Source organism: Polistes canadensis, unplaced genomic scaffold (assembly GCF_001313835.1).
Source record: "Polistes canadensis isolate GaletaPanama2010 unplaced genomic scaffold, ASM131383v1 scaffold_205, whole genome shotgun sequence".
In the NCBI taxonomy this organism is placed as follows: domain Eukaryota; kingdom Metazoa; phylum Arthropoda; class Insecta; order Hymenoptera; family Vespidae; genus Polistes; species Polistes canadensis.
The window spans coordinates 66,857-84,140 of NW_014569752.1; the positions used below are offsets into that span (position 1 = coordinate 66,857).

The window sequence follows — 17,284 nt, forward strand, 5'->3', positions numbered from 1 at the left end:
TAATAATAATAATAATAATAATAATAATAATAATAATAATAATAATAATAATAATAATAATAATAATAATACTATTAATAATAATTATACCTATCACATAAATAAATTCCTAAGTTATTACGTGTATCTATTTGAAATGCTTACGTTGCTTGTTTATTATTAGAAACTGTAACACTCTGACGCTCCTTTCAATAGCATGATTATTGATCGATAAAAAAAAAAAAGATTATATTACAAATATTATTCTGTAATCTAAAAAACAGATTACGTATCATTAAAAATAATAAGAATCATAAAAAAAAATTGGAACATCGAATGTTTTTAAAAGTAAAACAAAAAAAAAAAGAAAAGAAAAGAAACAAAAAACCACAATAAAAAACGACGCATAAACACGTGCATCTAAATAAATCATGCATAACTGTTATGCAATCTGGAAAAAAAGAGAGATTAATTAATTATCATAATAAAGAATAATTATTCGAGACAAAAAAAAATATAAATTATTTAAGATTATAATATATAACTTTACAAGTTAATTATATTATGAACAAAAAATAATAATTAAATAAATAAATAAAATATACGGAGAAGTATTATTAGAAAAATAACGGTTCATATGTATGAACATATGATTCATTGAATAATATCAGCTGATCGATGACCCCCTACTTAGTTTCGTACTACTTTCATTGAGACGTAATACATGAATGAAATGTATATATGTGACGAGATGAGAAATATTTAACTAAAAATAGAATTCCTGTGTTAGTAGTCCACGTATTTTGGATATCCACGTTTGATTTCCTTTCTGGAGATTAGAGTGCATTTACAAAAATAAAAATAAAAGGAAAGATATATAATTAAAACAAAATGATAAGAAAGACCTGTTGCACGTTACGAAATATATATATATATATATATATATATATTACCGTCAAAGCCGGAAATCAGTCATTGCTAGTAATTCCTCGGCATTACTATGAAAGCAAAGAGCATTCAGATAATATTTTTTATACTAAAAGTGAATAAATTTTAATGAAACTTATATAAAATTAAAGTACATTTTTTTGGCTACGAGTAAAGTATCTTTTCGAGTTATAAATCAACTTGCAAAGGTTCAAAAAATGTCAAAGAAAGCAATGCTGCAAATTGTGCATCCTTGCAATTTCTTTGAAAAGTTTCGGCAAATATTTTTTATACTTNTTAAAAATTACAAAATTTTTTAAATCAACTTTTTTTCAACTTGTACAATACAACTGTGTATGTGTGATGTACATATATATATCAAACACATAAATTAAAAATAATAATATACATTTAATGTTGAAGTATAATTGGTCAATTGTTAATTAGAAAATAATTTAAGAGATAAAACCAGCTTGCATTCTAGATTGCAACTAATAGTAAAACATTTTGAATTACACATCAATTAATCCACCACATACTCGTATATGATGTCATATACTTGTATATATGTACATATAGTTATATTTATATTTTATATATCAAACAAACAAATTAAAAATAATAATATATATTTAGTGTTGAAGCATAATTGGTCAATTGTTAATTAGTAAATAATTTAAGAGATAAAACCAGCTTGCATTTTAGATTGTAACTAATAGCAGGACATTTTTAAATTACACTAATAACACATATACAATTACACTAATATACATATACATATATATATACGTATGTCATAAAATTATGAGAAAATAAACCCGGTCACTGTTTATTATTTAAAGTATATATTCTCTCACGTGTAATGTTTACAAAAAAAAAAGAAAAAAAAGATTTAAAAACAAAAGAAACAAATATAAATAAAAAGTGTAAAGTGAAGTTATCGTTGTAAAAACAAAAGTATATATTATGTTCTTTTGATAAGCGAAATCAAATTTTACATGGCCGCGTTAAAATTCTTACGAAAATAAATTAAACTGAAATAAATTAAACAAAATTATACGTATTATTATCGATTCATTTATTCTTGACAATAATAATAACGAAGAAAATAATGTTTATATCGCGAAAGAGATAAAAAATGAGATAATCTTAACCTCTAATTTAAAAAATAATTCTAAATATCGATGAAACAAATTTGACATATGATAATTCATTTTGAAATTGATATAAACGACATATAATTATATATATATATATATATATTTATTATTCCTATTTAAAAGAAAAAAAGGGGGGAAAAAAAAGAGGAAGAAGAAACGATCGATGCAGCTTCGAAAGGTCCATATACAGTCAACAGGCGATAGAAGATTAATAGACGCTCGTGCGTCGTCAAAATGACGCGGAGAAGAAGAAAAAAGGAAAAGAAAGGAAAACGAAAAAATAGATTAATCGAAAGAGAAAAGGGAATGAGGAAAAAATATATATATATATCTTTATTATGTTTCTAACCTGATCGATTGGCAAACCGACGAAATCTGCGAACCATGAGAATGTTCGGAAACCATCGTAGTAGTGCAAAGAATCGGCCATGATTATGGGAATGATAAATTTAATTTAATAACAAACAAAAAAAAATAAAAAAAAAATAGAGAAAATATTTCTGGAACCACAAAACACTCGTTGGCACGCTCTCACTATTCACTACACTTACTACTCACTTGTCACTTATATGTTACTCCGTACCCCTTTCGCGCGTTACTGAGGCACGTTCCCCGCGAATCCGCGGTTTCGGTTAAACTCGGCTAAGATCGCGTGAATTCGGGCCAAAACATCGGCGTAACCTTAAACGCTTTCTCATTGGCTAATTTTTATCGCGCGTTATAACGTGACGTTTGAAATGTTTAATATGCTTTAAGTGCCCTCATTTACAACTTATTTATTTCTTAAATATATATTACGTGTCATCCTATTTACATATTATTACTTTAATTTAAACGAAATTATTTCCTATTATTCTGTAGTATTCAATTATTAAAAGTAAATATATATAGTAAAAGTATATATATATATATATATATATATATACAATAAATTAATATGAGTAATATATAATTAAAAAATGTACTCTCGGCGTATCCATTTAAAAATAATGCTTCATATAAATATAGCTTTTTATTACCTTTTTTTTTTCCGTTCGGATGATGCAATAATACTTTATATATGTATCTTTGATGAATTCATTGTGAATCAGCAAATAGATGAACATAAACTTAATCGTGAGTCTAGAGACTCGTAAATAAAACGTAATATAAGTTCAGGGCCAATTTAAATCTGTGTCAATGAAGTTATTTAATTAATTTTTCTATCGAATGTTATAAAAAAATATTTATATAAAATATTAATTTTATAAAAAGCATCCAAGTGTCTTTTCTATATTATCTATAAACATTATTATTATCATTATTATTACTATTTAGATTTAGTTAATTTTATTATCAAAGTAGTTCATTCATTAATTGGTTATATTGAAAAAAAAAAGTATTAGTATCGACGATATGAATTCATTGTTATTTATAGAACTCAAGTATTGCATTGTAACGTAATAGGTTTTACTTTTTACATTCTAACTCAAAGACCCTTAATTCCAAAGTTCAATTTTTGTTATTTTTCATTAGTAATTCGTTCCTGTTTTTTTTATGTATCTTTATTTGCGTATTGGTATATACTTATTCATTGTGTTTGTTATATATTTATTTAACATATCTCGAAATACATTTATAATTATTTGAAACATAACTATATATATACATATATATATATATATAGTTAATAGAATTTTATATTGCACAGGTACTATCTTTTCTTTTATTTTTTTTGTGTATTAATAGATTATATATCAGGATATTTACATACTATTTTTCATTTGTACAACTATCAAAAAGAATGATATTCATATATGTATACGTATTCACCGCATACGTGTAGCGATATGTTAAAAGTAAGAATTAAAATTACTATGTAACAATAAATTTTAGTCAGACTAAATATTTCTTATTCTTTCATTTTCAAATTTAATAGTTGTTAGACGCAACCATTAATTAATATCTATATATATTCTTTTACTTAGAATATTGTCAAAAATTAAATTTTGTAATAAGTTTGTGTAATTAGATGCGTTATACAATATTTTGCGAAAGAAAACAAAAATAGTATACAATATTAGCTACACGTGAGATTGATTGTTCAATTAGAAAAAGTTATGCACTACTCGTAAATAAATTATCGGAAAAAAGAAAAGACCTAACGACGAAGATGTGTTTATTTATTTTATCTAATCGTAAAACTAAATGTATATATAGTTAGTCAAATATATTCCTTTTTTTTAAAGATCTAATAAATAAAAAACAAAAAATCAAAATCAAAATTTACAGATATGCTGATACATCATGCAATTATTTTCAGCAATCAGTCTGTAACATCGAGGTAGATAAGTGAGATAATACTTCATCTCACTTTATTTTTATTTTATGTAATTTCAATTTGAAACCAAGTAACTCAGATAGGACTCCGGAGAGGGCCGACAATAATACCACTTTTGTAATCGTATAAACATATGGATTAGCGGATAGGCCAGATATTTTAAAGGGACTTTCCAATTCCTGCAAACAGTATAATTTGAAAATTAATAAACATTAATTTAATTTAATCTATTAAAAAAAAAAACATAAAGTATATGACACCTTAATCAAATCGGCTGCCAATTTTAATACGCTATTAGCTACCATTAATTCCTCTTTTTTATGGGGTTTTTGCTCTATCTGAAGATGTAAATTTATCTGAAAAATAAATTTTTTCTAAGACTTTAACTGTTTAATTATCTTTATAAAAATAATTTTACATACCTGTTCAGTTAACAGAATCGAAAGATTTCTGTATTTTTTATTTATTTTCGTTCCCAATGTCATAAAGCGTAAAATAAATATTCCCAACGAAAAACTCCAAAACAATGCCTCGACGTTGTACTGCGAATGTAAACTTTCAAGATCCTAGAAAGATTAAACATATTTTATAATAGTAAAAAGTAATAATATCAATTAATAAGAATATTAAATAGTTTACCTTAATTAGTTCCAAACTGATAAAAGATAATAATAATAACGTAACAATAAAAGCTGAAGATACTATAACATCTACAGAACGTTGTGGTCCTCTCCTCTGTAAAATTTTCACAAAGATATGAACAAATATATTAAAAGACAAAATAAATAAAATATTTATTGAAGATACCTTCAAATAAGATCTGATGCTTAACCATGTTTTAATATTTCTCACTTTGTTTAACCGAAAATGTGGTAAATCAGACTTTCTTGCACGTCTGGATGAAGTTAAATGTGAAAATAATTTAGCATACAATAGTCTTTGTTTATAGGTCCGTTCAGCGACTGCCAATAAAAAGAACAGAAAACAAGATAATGCAAGTCTTTCGAAGGCTGATATTAGAATAATAGTACGTTTCCTGTAATGAAATTAATTATATCATTTTCACTTCATCACATAATATATTTTTGTATGTGTGTTTGTGTGTGTGTATGTGTGCTGAGAAAGAAAAAACAACTTACAATATTGTATCTCCAAAAGCAATGTCAATTATTCTACCTACAATATCAGTGTAAGTTTCTAAATTAGCTTGTCTGAGATCGTCTGGTATAATGGGAACAGTAACATTACAATTGGTATCTGTTCCAAGAGTGTCGGTTATTCGTCTAAACGATGGTACTAAAGATAATACAATACTTAATACCAATCCACCGTAAAAATAACTCATACTTTCCGGCATTGATTCTACTCTTTCTATAATAGCAGAACTTATATCAAGTACTGACAATTCTGCTTTCTTCACATCACGTCTTGTCCAAATAGTACAGGAAACTGTGTATGTAATGTTAATATTATAATAAAAGTAACATATATAGATTATTATTATTTATTATAAATATATCTATTAAAAGAAAGGAACTAACTACGATCGGATGAAGCGCAACTGGAACTTAATAAAATAGAAGGAGGTATTCCAAATTCCCAAGAGAAAGGATGTTCTATAAATTCGTTATGATTTGAATTTATTTCACCATGCAAATCTATTTCTTCCAGTTCTGAACTATAAAAGAAAAAGAATTATATTGTATTATAACATATATTTATAAGATCTTTCACTTATTTTTTGAAGTGAAACATCTTATAGACGACAATAATAATAAAATTTTATAAAACGACATGAAAAGAGAGAGAGCATAAAGGTAGGAAGAGAAAGAATGAGATAGAACTCTCAGTCGATCGAAAATTGAACGAAATTATGAAAGGTTCTAGCCTTAGTTGTGGTGTGTGTGTATCAAAATCAATTTAATAAAAGGAAATTTTATTTATTATGAATATTATTCCTATCATATAAACAACATGTAATAAAAGAACTTTCATAGATGACAACGTGCAAGTCTAGAGATGAATTTCGAAGAGGATGATACATAGATCATATTCTCCGAGCTTTTAGACAACAATAGGCACTTCTATCGATTAATTAACAATTATTTAAGATGTGTCGAACACTCCAATACATTCTACTAATATTTTGAATTGTTTAAACAACAATACATTTGTTTTAACGTTTCTGGCCAGTCATGATTTTAAGTTGAAAATTTTGATCTAATTAAAATATCAGATCGAAGTTGTTTATTCGAAGTATATGTAATTTTTAAACAAATAGTATTATGTATTATTCTTACTTTAACGAGTATTAAACTGATTCTGATACTAAACACTATTTAAATAACAATAAAAACAAAGAATGTTCAATTGTTAGACATGAAAAAACCGAGTATTTCTTCTGCTCTTAAAATTATATGATTTTAAAGTATGGACGTATCCTATACATTATTTTTGTATTTGTTTAATTCATTGATTATAAATAAACCTTTAAAGTGAAACTCATTAAATATCTAATTAAAATATATAAATGTATTTCTTTTTAAATTTTCTTCAACCTAAATACACTATATAAATGGTTTTCAAGCAAAAATCTAATAAGTGTAACAGTGTAAAATTTTAATGAACACCCACTGCACATATAAATCAATTGATTATTTTCCACATGATTATACGAGTTTCACTTTTATCACGCGTAGAGGCCTCGCACATTCTTTCTTTTAAATATTTATACCTATAACTGCATTCATCGCTGTTCGTTGTCACACCCATCCATTCTGTTGCAGATGTTGTTGCTTCAGTTAAATGATTCGTTGCAGCATCCTCGCATTCACCTTCCTCCTCACTTTCACACTGTCGTCTTCCTTCTCTTATTTCTGATACAGTCGGTGATTCATCTCTTTCCTTAAAAATTTAATAAAACATTATGTCATAGAAAAATAAAAAATAAAAGAATTATTGATGATGCATATGATGAAAATTTAGTTTACCATGTGAATGCCATCTCCTTCACTGTCGGAAAAGTTTCCTCCTTTGTTCAATGGGACAGGTGCTGCGTGGAAAGTGGAAAACTATGATTTATCTAATACTCTGCTTTTCCCTTCCAACAAATATTAAAGCATGTGTTAACGGTATAGAAATATTATTAGTTTCCACTATAGAGAGTTATATTTTTGTTTCTTGCTTGCAATGCAACTGCAGTATCTACAGATGAACGGAGAGTGCGATAAATTTGTCTACTTGTGTCACAACATACGCATTTAAAATACGAAATAAACTAAAATAAAAAATAAATACATATCAGAGATAAGTATCTACCTAATGTATAACAAACATTTGAACACCAAACCTGAGTATTTAGATTGAAGTAAAACTTTAGAACTACTAGATGCTTCCAATTGAAAGATATTCTCTTCTTTATTACCGCATACTCTCATTTGTTCTCTCTCTCTTTCTTCCACAAATATATTAACCGTCCTATCATTATCACTCGATACATTCCCATTTAAACTTTCAAAACCATCATCGTCTAGATGCACAATATCTGGATATTCAAGATTTTCTTCTGGTGGATTATCTTAAATTATTATTTCAAAAATAAATAAATGTATTTTATATTAAAACTATTTTATTTTGATTATTTTTCATTTTATACCTGGCTGATTACAATTTATAGAATCTTCATTAATAGGTGGACTATTAGTCGATATATTTAACGTTTCTTTATTACTAGATGAGAGAGAAGGAAGGAATTCCTTTAATTATAAAAATATATTATTAGCTTTAACACCTAATGATATTACATTATTTCAAAATAAAGAAAACATTAAGAAATTTACCTGCGAGTGACTCAGTGTCAAAGAATTTTCTATCATAACTTTCTTAGCGAATCGTACCGAATTAAGTGCCTCTCTGCTTATGGTGCTCGCTTTTTCCGAGGCAGTATCTTGTGATGATTTAGAATCATCGATGGTTTCTATAAAAAAATAAATTCTGAACATCTGCATATCGATTAAATATAATAATGAACATATTATGTATACAAATGAACTTACTTAAATTAGATCTACTTCTAGATTTATTAATTCTGCATCTACCATGTCTGGGTCGTCTAAGAACTTTTTGCCTGCTATAACCATTGATTTCCATAGGCCCGGAGTTCGTTGATACGATGTGAGAATGAACTAAGCATAATATTAACATCATAACGCTTGGTATAAATACCTCTGATGTTGAAACCATCTGTAGAATGAAATAATTGCATTAAATATAAATCATAACGATATAAATAGAAAAAAAGAGATAATCTAAGAGAAAAGAAAAAGTATCCGTACATCAGCCTCATTTTCTCTGTCTTCATAAGAGAAATACAATAAGACGTTGATAAGTTGTAAGCTATACAATAACAAAAATAAAACAAACACTCTAATACTTGTTTGTTGGGTCCACCACGCTTTGTACAGAGGTAGAAATAAAAAACGTTGTAAAGCTAAACACGCAACAGTAGACAAACCGTGTTTAGGCTTTGCTTTTGGAAACGACGAACCTATGGATAGAAAAATAATAACAGAATTGTATTGATGTGTTAATTTACATATAACTTACCTCGTACCAAGTCAACATCAATAAATTCAGTTTTCAATTTAGCAGTTTTCATAGGAATATTATTAAAACCGCCAAGAATCCTTTGTTCCACTATTTTTTCCCATTGTTGCTTGTCATACATACCAATTTTCTTTTGATACCTAAAATAATATAATACATCTGTTATATAGATAACGTATTGAAGAAATCAATAAAAATGTATCTTCATCTTCTCTGTCTATAGTTAGATTAATATTAAATGAATAATGAAAAATAATTAAAACAATCTTACCAGTGAATGAGATCATTGAAATTCATTGTGTTCAATCTTGTATTCCACATGAATTGATTAGAATGATTTAAGTAAGACAATTATCAGCTGTTATATCTAACCAAAATATTCGCGCATCTGATTGAGTGATGTAAGATTTCAAATATTTCTTGTTTTTTCGTTGAAATAGAACTAATTCTTGATATCATAATATGCACTTGATTAAAAGAACGATGTTTTTTAATATTTAATTCAATTTCCTGTTTTTCTTTTTTGTATTTATATATAATAAACAATCGTATTGATAAAAACAAAGACGATCACGTTTAGTGAGAAATTTAGTTACTATGTAGTTCTCTTTTATGCCAAACGGAGAGAAATTATGCGCATGCGTATACTCCGATTTTACTGACTGGTTCGTTTAACTAGCGATAAATGTAATAAATGCATTTATTAACAATTATTTTTATCGCAATATATTAAATATATAAAGTTATTTATATTAACAATCGAACTAGTATTGTTTTTAAATTTTAATTTATGCACATTTAATGTAAACTAATAAAGAAAAATTTAAATAGCCTCACGAATACGTCGACTGGGTCATCTGGTGGCTATATTGCATACTACATTTACAATACACAAATGCATACATAAACAAAAAAATAAATAAAAATATATTATATACATATATATATATAATATATTATTAAAAGTATATTATTATTATTAATTCAAGTTGAAATTATTTATATACGGATAAACAAAGAAATGTTATAAAAAAATATTGAGTACATTCGATGGCTTGAGTTTTATTTTTGTAAAATTTATTACAATATTCTTTAAATCGATTATAATAAATAAAACAATAATTTTGATATTAAAATATAATTGTAATCATAATTTTAAATATAGAATTACAAGATCATAAAGAGAAAAATATTGTGTTGTAAACCGTGTAATATTGTACTTTGCGATTGATAAATCAATGAATATTAAATTTGTTTTGTATAAAAATGAATCATTTTGTAAATAACATTTAATAAATATTTTAGAATTTGTTCTTTTGAATAAGAAAAAATAAAGGATTAGAGAGGAAAAATGGTTCTTGGTCTCAAATTCATAGACATGTAGAAGTGATCTTCGTTCATGTCAGCTGGTCGACACATTTATATTTTGAGGCAATTCATTCTCGATAACAATTAGAATACGAAAAATAAACATTATTAATATATATTTCTTCAGACCAAGATATCTTTTATTTTCATCATTTATTAGGATAAAAAGTATGCTTAAAAAGAACGCAATTAAAGAGAATCATATTTTCTAATAAGGTTTAACGTCTATGAATTTGAGTCATGGTATTTAGCAAAAATTTTGTTTTGAGTAACGAATAAAAAGATATAAAAAACCGTGAAAATAGACAGTCTGTTTTTTGTATGCATAAGTATAGAGTAAAACTTAATGGTACAAGATTCATATTGGTTTTATTTCTTCTTCTTTCTAGGTTTATCTTGTGGTGCTGGTAAATTTTCTTGTTTTCGTTTGGAAGCAGGCTTGGTACCAACATTACCACTCTTCTTTCTTCTCTCTTGTCTTTCTCTCTCTTCCAGTTCCTGGTTTTCACGTTCTATCAATGTTATCAAAGTATTACATCGTCTTTGCAATTCCAAAGCAGTACGAGATTTAACAAACCAATCGAAACGGAATTGAGGCGCCGATCTAACGGTTGCTCTTAATTCCTCATAAACGTTTTCCTTGTCAAAGCCCAATTTGTGTAACATACAAACAAGGAATCTATCCTCTTCTTCGGTATAATTTTTACCTTTGTTAGTACCATAAGCTATCCTCAATTGATGAAATGGTGCACGATATCTGGCCATCTTTGCATCCAACGCTTTTTTAATACCAGCACGCCTTTGTATTTTGGCTTCGCCTCTTTCTATTTGTGCCATTACTCTGTCAATGTCCTGTAACTCGTGACAACGTTCCCAAAAAACTGCTGAGTATTCCATAACTTCTTCTGGAGTTTTACCTTCTACCTCTTTAGCGATATTTTCTATATCATCTCTACCATATTTTTCATTTGCTTTAATAAACTGATTAAAGTCTCTCTTGGTCCAGTTTGTGAAACCCTGAGTTAGTAATTTTTCTTTCTCTGCAACTTCTTCATCCGATAAGGGCTGAGCCTCGTCTATCTTGCGTTGTTCTTCCTTTTGTATCCTGGCTGCGTCAGATCCTAATTCAGGATTCTTAGGAACCTTGTAACCAACAGTTTGTCGAAAATAATATATTTCTTGATCAAGTAGCTCAAACAATCGAGGAGGAAAAAATTGGAAATCTTGTACAATTGGTTGTTTAGGAGGTCTGGGGGCTTTTGGTGCTTTAGGTTCGGATACTCTTAAGGCTTCACGGAAATAAGCATCGACAGCGTAATTGGCCTTACGTTCACGTTTAGGTGGTTCTATCCAGTTACCAATTCCTAATATTTTTTGTTTCTCACGATAATCTTCACCTTCGAATTGGTAAACTGAATCGGTTGGTGCATCGACAGTGAAATTACGTAAAGAAGATTCTCCTAAACTTTCCAATTTCTGTTTCATTTCTTCGGTTTTTGCCTCACCTTTTTGTAATATTGTATCAATGTCTTCGTCGGTGATAGCACTGTCCTTTGAAGCAAACACTTCGTTAGCTCCATGTCTGATCATATTCAACATTTCATCCTTGTTCAATGCAGTCTGTTTTGCATCTACCAATCTACCTTGTTGTATGACTAATTTGTCTAAACGTAATTTGACTTCTGCACGTTCGACGATTTTTTCTTCCACTGTGTTCTCTGTAATAAATCTAAAGACACGTACCTGTTTTTGTTGTCCTATACGATGAGCTCTATCCATAGCTTGTAAATCCATTTGTGGATTCCAATCGGAATCATAAATAATGACTACATCGGCAGTCGCTAAATTTATACCCAAACCACCAGCTCTAGTAGACAACATGAATATAAATTTTTCGCTATTAGGAGCATTGTATTCATTTATTTGTCTCTGACGATCCTCGTGTGCTGTATTACCATCCAGACGACAATACTGAAAACCTCTCCAGTGACAATAATCTTCTAAAATATCTAACATTCTGGTCATTTGACTAAATATTAATACTCTTGAGTCTTGTTCTTGTAATTTAGGCAATAGCTTATCCAATATCACCATTTTACCGCAATTGTAAACAAGATGTTCGTCTGTAGTATACGGCGGTCCTGGTTCAGCACCGTCAAACAGATATGGATGATTGCAACACTTACGTAACTGCATCAAAATGTTTTGTAATCTCATCTTTTCTATTTTCCCCGCACCATTCACTATATCAATGTCTTTCATTAATACTTTGGTGTACCACTCTCTTTGCATTTTGCTCAGACCAATGTAAACTTTAATCTCCTTTTTGGGTTTCAAACCTTTTTCTACTTCCGACTTCAATCGTCTCAAAAGGAATGGTCTTAAAACAGCATGTAATCTTTCAACTAAAGAATTATCACCTAAGAAACTATTAGTATTAAACCAAGAATCGAAGTCATCTGAACTGTTAAAAACATCAGGTAATAAAAAGTTGAGCAACGACCATAACTCATGTAAATTATTCTGTAGAGGTGTACCAGTAAGAAGAAGTCTATTAGCTGTTTTAAACTCCCTCAATATTTCAGATAATTTAGATTTTTCATTTTTAATTCTATGAGCTTCGTCTATTACCATATAACGCCAATTAAATTTTTTAAATACTGATTTTTCTTTGATTACCATTTCATATGAAGTAACGCATACATCCCATTCACCAGGCATCATGACGTCTCTAATAAAAGTATTTCTACTTTCTGCATCTCCTATTAAACAAACGGCTCTTAAAGTAGGACACCATTTTTTAAATTCATTCATCCAATTGGCAAGCGTAGACTTTGGAACAATAACAATATGAGGACCAGGAATGTTTCTGAAGTGTTTCATATATCCCAATAATGATATGGTTTGTAGAGTCTTACCAAGACCCATCTCATCCGCCAGAATACCATTGATACCATTTTCATAGAGTGATATCATCCAATTTAAACCACGTATCTGGTAATCTCTCAACTCACCGGATTTAACATAATGCGGTGAGGATTCAAAGCGTGTAGTTGGTGCTACACTGGCATTGCTCTCTGCCAACAATTCTTCGTCCTCCTCTTGCTCAGTCTTCCTATGTCTATGATCACCAGAATCAGATTTGTTTAAAGTTTCTGGTTGCTTTCTTGGTCTGCCAGGTTTAACTTTTAAAGGGCTCCCAGCTTTGTCTTTTTGATTGTTGGTCATAAAATGTGAAAAAATTTCTGTTTGCTTGAGCAAGTAATCAAACCTCTTACTTCGATCTGACTCGAGTTTAGTTTCAAAGTCGCCACCCCGGGAAGATGTGGTTTCCGCAGAAGAACCATTTGAATTATCTCCAGTATCACCGGTATCCGCATTTTCATCAGCCTTAGACATCTTTCTTAAAGTTTCCTCAATTAAGAGAATGAAAAGAAAGAAAAACCGAATGCACCAAACATTAACTCGTTAGGACGCGTTCCTAACATGTACAGGAAATCGATTAAATTTCGATTATCGAGATGCGATATACCGGTACGCTAGAATAGTTCAAAATATAATCAAGAGATGTCGAAGTTATTGTTAGTCGATACAATCAAATACATATTTATCGACAGAATAAAACAATCTCAAAAGTCCCTCTATTTTATCTACCCAGTTTTGCAATTAATTTCTTTTACAATATAACTATACTATATATACTATCGTGTACTATCAAAAAATATTGTGTTCTTTGATAGTATTGAACGTCATCGCGTTAAGTACCTACTATCGCCTCCTGGTGGTCCTGCTAGTAACAAATATGAAACTAGGTAGATAAAATAGAGGGACTTGTGAGTTTCTATGTACCTTGTATTTTTTGATTCTATTTTATGCCCTCTGTTGGTAATAATAGTGTGTCTTTCTAACTAGTCTGAACATAGTAATGTATACGTAGATATTTTCACATGTACATATACTAATACATTTAAATAAATATACGTATGAAGTTAGTCGAGGTGAAGCTTATATAGATGTGTAGAAGGTTCGTTGTCAGCTGGGAGTGTGGCGGCTCCTGTAATCCGGCTACTCGGAGGCTAGTTGTGTTGGAGGGTCTGAGGTCGGGGGTTACTGCTGGTGCGGGATCCACGTTGACTGGGCGTCCGCGCTAAGCTCGCCATCAATATGGTCACCTTGGTGGAGGCCGAGGTGACCAGGTTGGCTAAGGAGTGGCGAACCGGGCCAGAGGGGAAACTCAGCAGCCAAAAGTCTCCGTGGCGGGCAGTAGCGGGATCGCGCCCGGGAGTGGGACCGCATTGGCAGCCTGGTCGATATGACTCGACACACAACTTTTTTTTTCTTTTTTTCTTACATTTCTTAATAACATTAACAATTCTAATAATTATACTGCCAAAAAATATTTTTTAATAATTTGTTTTCCCTATTTTTTTTAACATTTACAAAGAAGAGTATTTTATACGTCATGCATGTTTATATACTTAATTACTTTCTATCGTTTCTTTATTTAGTTTAATTTAGTAAAAGAAATTCATAACAAGTAATACAGTGATCATTATTTTTTATTATAAAAAGAATCCATTTAAATTAATTATGTGATTTGATACATTATTGATAAAATAGTCTCTCTCTTTGAGTTTTAAATATAATAGTTTATTTATTATACGATGACATTTTTAAATTCAAACAGATGAACGCAAAAAGGACGTGAAACTTATAAATTTATTAAGTAAAAGCTTTACAAACATACAATATAGGATACTGAACGATAGAAAAGAATAATATTTCTTTAGCGTGTACCAGACTGTGATCCTATGTAAAAATAATATCTCTATAACTTTTGCTTCTCTTTTTTGGCCTGTTCAGCTAATGCCTCTAATCGATCGTGTTCTTCTATTAAAGCATTGACTTCGTTAGCTGGAAGAATTTGAATTCTTGTTTTACCATTCTCGCGCGTCAATGTTGCCATTTCCACTGTAAATATAATTCAAAATTATAACGTTATCAAAGAATAATATATTCAATCAAAAATATGTTATATATTATTTTTCTTTACCTTTATCCGCAGAAAGTTTGTTCATATCTAAAGTCTTTGAAAGTACTTTAATAGCCAACGACATAGCATCCTTTAAAGTAGTTTCTCCTTCTTTGTATTCCTGTTTTAAAGATGATACAGCTGCCGCTGAATTATTTCCAATACAAGTAGCTTTCCAACCGCCATAATTTCCACTAGGATCCGATTGATATAATTGATAACCGTAATGACGATCCCAACCCATATACAAAATTGATACCCCGAATGGTCTTTTTCCACCGTATTGAGTATAAGCTTGTTTAACATCGCATAACCAAGATACCAATTGTTCGCATGGAATGGGCTCACCATATTGTAAGAGATACCTCTGTGCTATTAAACGCAGTTCATTTGTAAGAACGTTAGCATCAGCTGTTATGCCTGCTACCGAACAAACTACATCGTTGTTTAATTTGTATATTTTCTCTGAATAGAATACTTCGTCTAAAAGCTTATTTGTATTTCTTCTTTCAGCAGCTAACAGAATGCCATCGTTTGCCAATATTCCTAAACATGTACCAGCATGACTGATAGCTTCCATAGCATATTCTACTTGATATAAACGACCTTCTGGTGAGAAAATCGTAGTACGTGTATCGTACCTGCGAGCCTAAACAATCAATTATAACTAATATAATATATTTATTTTAATAATACAATGTCATTAAACACTACTACGTATTACAAGTCAAAAAAAAACGAAATGAACAAAACTTTGAACACTTTTATAAAATATAATTATAAATATAGTAATTAATATAACAAATGATAAAACGTTAATATTTTATTATTGAAATATTATGTAGTATGAGTTTGATGACAATGCATTTTGAAATCTAACCTTAAAAAGAAAGAAAACAGTAAAGAACGTTCGTTCTTTCAATTATTGAAAATCTTAAATAATATGTCATTAATATAAAATAATAATTTTTACCATTTTATATATAGGAAGTTTTATTTAAACTTTAAAAATAAAACAAAGCGTTTATTCTCAGACAAATTACTGTAGTTGATGTTTCAAGATATACTTGTCACCTAACGCGGTTAAAATTTCTATGGTTGGTAACGATATGGAATCTAGTACTCTTGCAATCTCTTCAGGATGGTTTTGGTACTATAATCAAAAGATAACCGGTCAAATAATAATGTTAATATATATAGTAACACACTTACATATATTATAAATATTAATTATTATGTAATATATATATATATGTGTATGACATATTTAATAGATATGTACGTATACATATGTATAAAAAAATATATTCATATAATTTAAAATGTTAAATCACATCAACAGAAAGTGTTTCAAAGGAGATTGTAACTTAGGAAAGAAGATAATTAAAAAAAACTAATTAAAATGTTAGGTAAAACAGTATAATAAGTGTATACAGGTAACAATCGCATTTTTTTACAATAAAGCATTTTTATAAGAATATAACTGACACGAGAGCAAAAACTACAAGAAAAATAAAAATCAAAGAATTAAAAAATGATGGTCAGAATTTTGTAATAATAGTGTAAAAGTATTTTCGCTCTTTAGGTATAAATTGGAACAACATTAGATTTATTATGTGTAAGTTGTTAATCATTAACATCATACTATATTCTTAAATCCTTATGTTATATTTATTCATATTACATGTATGTTTGTCCAATATAATTTAGTATTCGTTAAGTTTTATATAATCTATATCATATATATGTATATATATGCATATATATGTACATATATACATACCATCATGATATATCTCCTTCAATTTTGTTTTTACAATTTGTTTTTTCTAATAAAAGATAGTTTTTAATCGAGCATGATCGTACATTGATTATATTTCATAAAAATATTTT

General features: G+C 28.7%; 4 protein-coding genes across 4 annotated transcripts in view; all 4 read right to left on the reverse strand.

The window, feature by feature from the left end:
- Window positions 1-2,671, reverse strand: part of LOC106789860 (lysophospholipid acyltransferase 1) — a 14,512-nt gene extending 11,841 nt beyond the window's left edge. The window contains exon 1 of the mRNA XM_014754386.1: window positions 2,416-2,671. Within this exon, the coding sequence (XP_014609872.1) occupies window positions 2,416-2,496 (81 nt within the window). The 5' untranslated portion in view covers window positions 2,497-2,671. The remainder of the gene's footprint in view (window positions 1-2,415) is intronic.
- Window positions 2,672-4,056: 1,385 nt separating this feature from the next.
- Window positions 4,057-9,663, reverse strand: LOC106789858 (putative homeodomain transcription factor). The gene is made up of 16 exons (XM_014754383.1): window positions 9,263-9,663; window positions 8,992-9,131; window positions 8,721-8,932; window positions 8,442-8,628; window positions 8,226-8,362; window positions 8,042-8,141; window positions 7,736-7,963; window positions 7,377-7,438; window positions 7,121-7,290; window positions 5,928-6,064; window positions 5,526-5,835; window positions 5,194-5,422; window positions 5,026-5,121; window positions 4,809-4,952; window positions 4,647-4,742; window positions 4,057-4,565 (listed from the first exon to the last, which is right to left on the reverse strand). Exons 1-16 carry the CDS (start codon window positions 9,310-9,312, stop codon window positions 4,416-4,418), a joined length of 2,448 nt encoding a protein of 815 aa, XP_014609869.1. The 5' UTR covers window positions 9,313-9,663; the 3' UTR covers window positions 4,057-4,415.
- Window positions 9,664-10,650: 987 nt separating this feature from the next.
- On the reverse strand, window positions 10,651-13,864 carry LOC106789857 (chromatin-remodeling complex ATPase chain Iswi-like). The gene has a single exon (XM_014754382.1). It carries the CDS (start codon window positions 13,756-13,758, stop codon window positions 10,729-10,731), a length of 3,030 nt encoding a protein of 1,009 aa, XP_014609868.1. The 5' UTR covers window positions 13,759-13,864; the 3' UTR covers window positions 10,651-10,728.
- Window positions 13,865-14,903: 1,039 nt separating this feature from the next.
- LOC106789872 (proteasome subunit alpha type-4) lies at window positions 14,904-16,492 on the reverse strand. Its single transcript, XM_014754398.1, has 3 exons — window positions 16,365-16,492; window positions 15,413-16,040; window positions 14,904-15,330 (listed from the first exon to the last, which is right to left on the reverse strand). Exons 1-3 carry the CDS (start codon window positions 16,365-16,367, stop codon window positions 15,188-15,190), a joined length of 774 nt encoding a protein of 257 aa, XP_014609884.1. The 5' UTR covers window positions 16,368-16,492; the 3' UTR covers window positions 14,904-15,187.
- Window positions 16,493-17,284: the final 792 nt, after the last annotated feature.

Bases quoted from the DNA above. Each gene is read 5' to 3' on its own strand.
- LOC106789858 (XM_014754383.1), bottom strand. From the start codon at position 9,312: ATGTGGAATACAAGATTGAACACAATGAATTTCAATGATCTCATTCAC. The intron at 8,933-8,991 runs GTAAGTTATATG...TTCTATCCATAG, and splicing joins TGATGTTGACTTGGTACGAG to GTTCGTCGTTTCCAAAAGCA. The intron at 7,964-8,041 runs GTATAAAATGAA...TAATAATTTAAG, and splicing joins TATAAATTGTAATCAGCCAG to ATAATCCACCAGAAGAAAAT.
- LOC106789857 (XM_014754382.1), bottom strand. From the start codon at position 13,758: ATGTCTAAGGCTGATGAAAATGCGGATACCGGTGATACTGGAGATAAT.
- LOC106789872 (XM_014754398.1), bottom strand. The intron at 15,331-15,412 runs GTAAAGAAAAAT...TTATATTTACAG, and splicing joins CAAACTTTCTGCGGATAAAG to TGGAAATGGCAACATTGACG.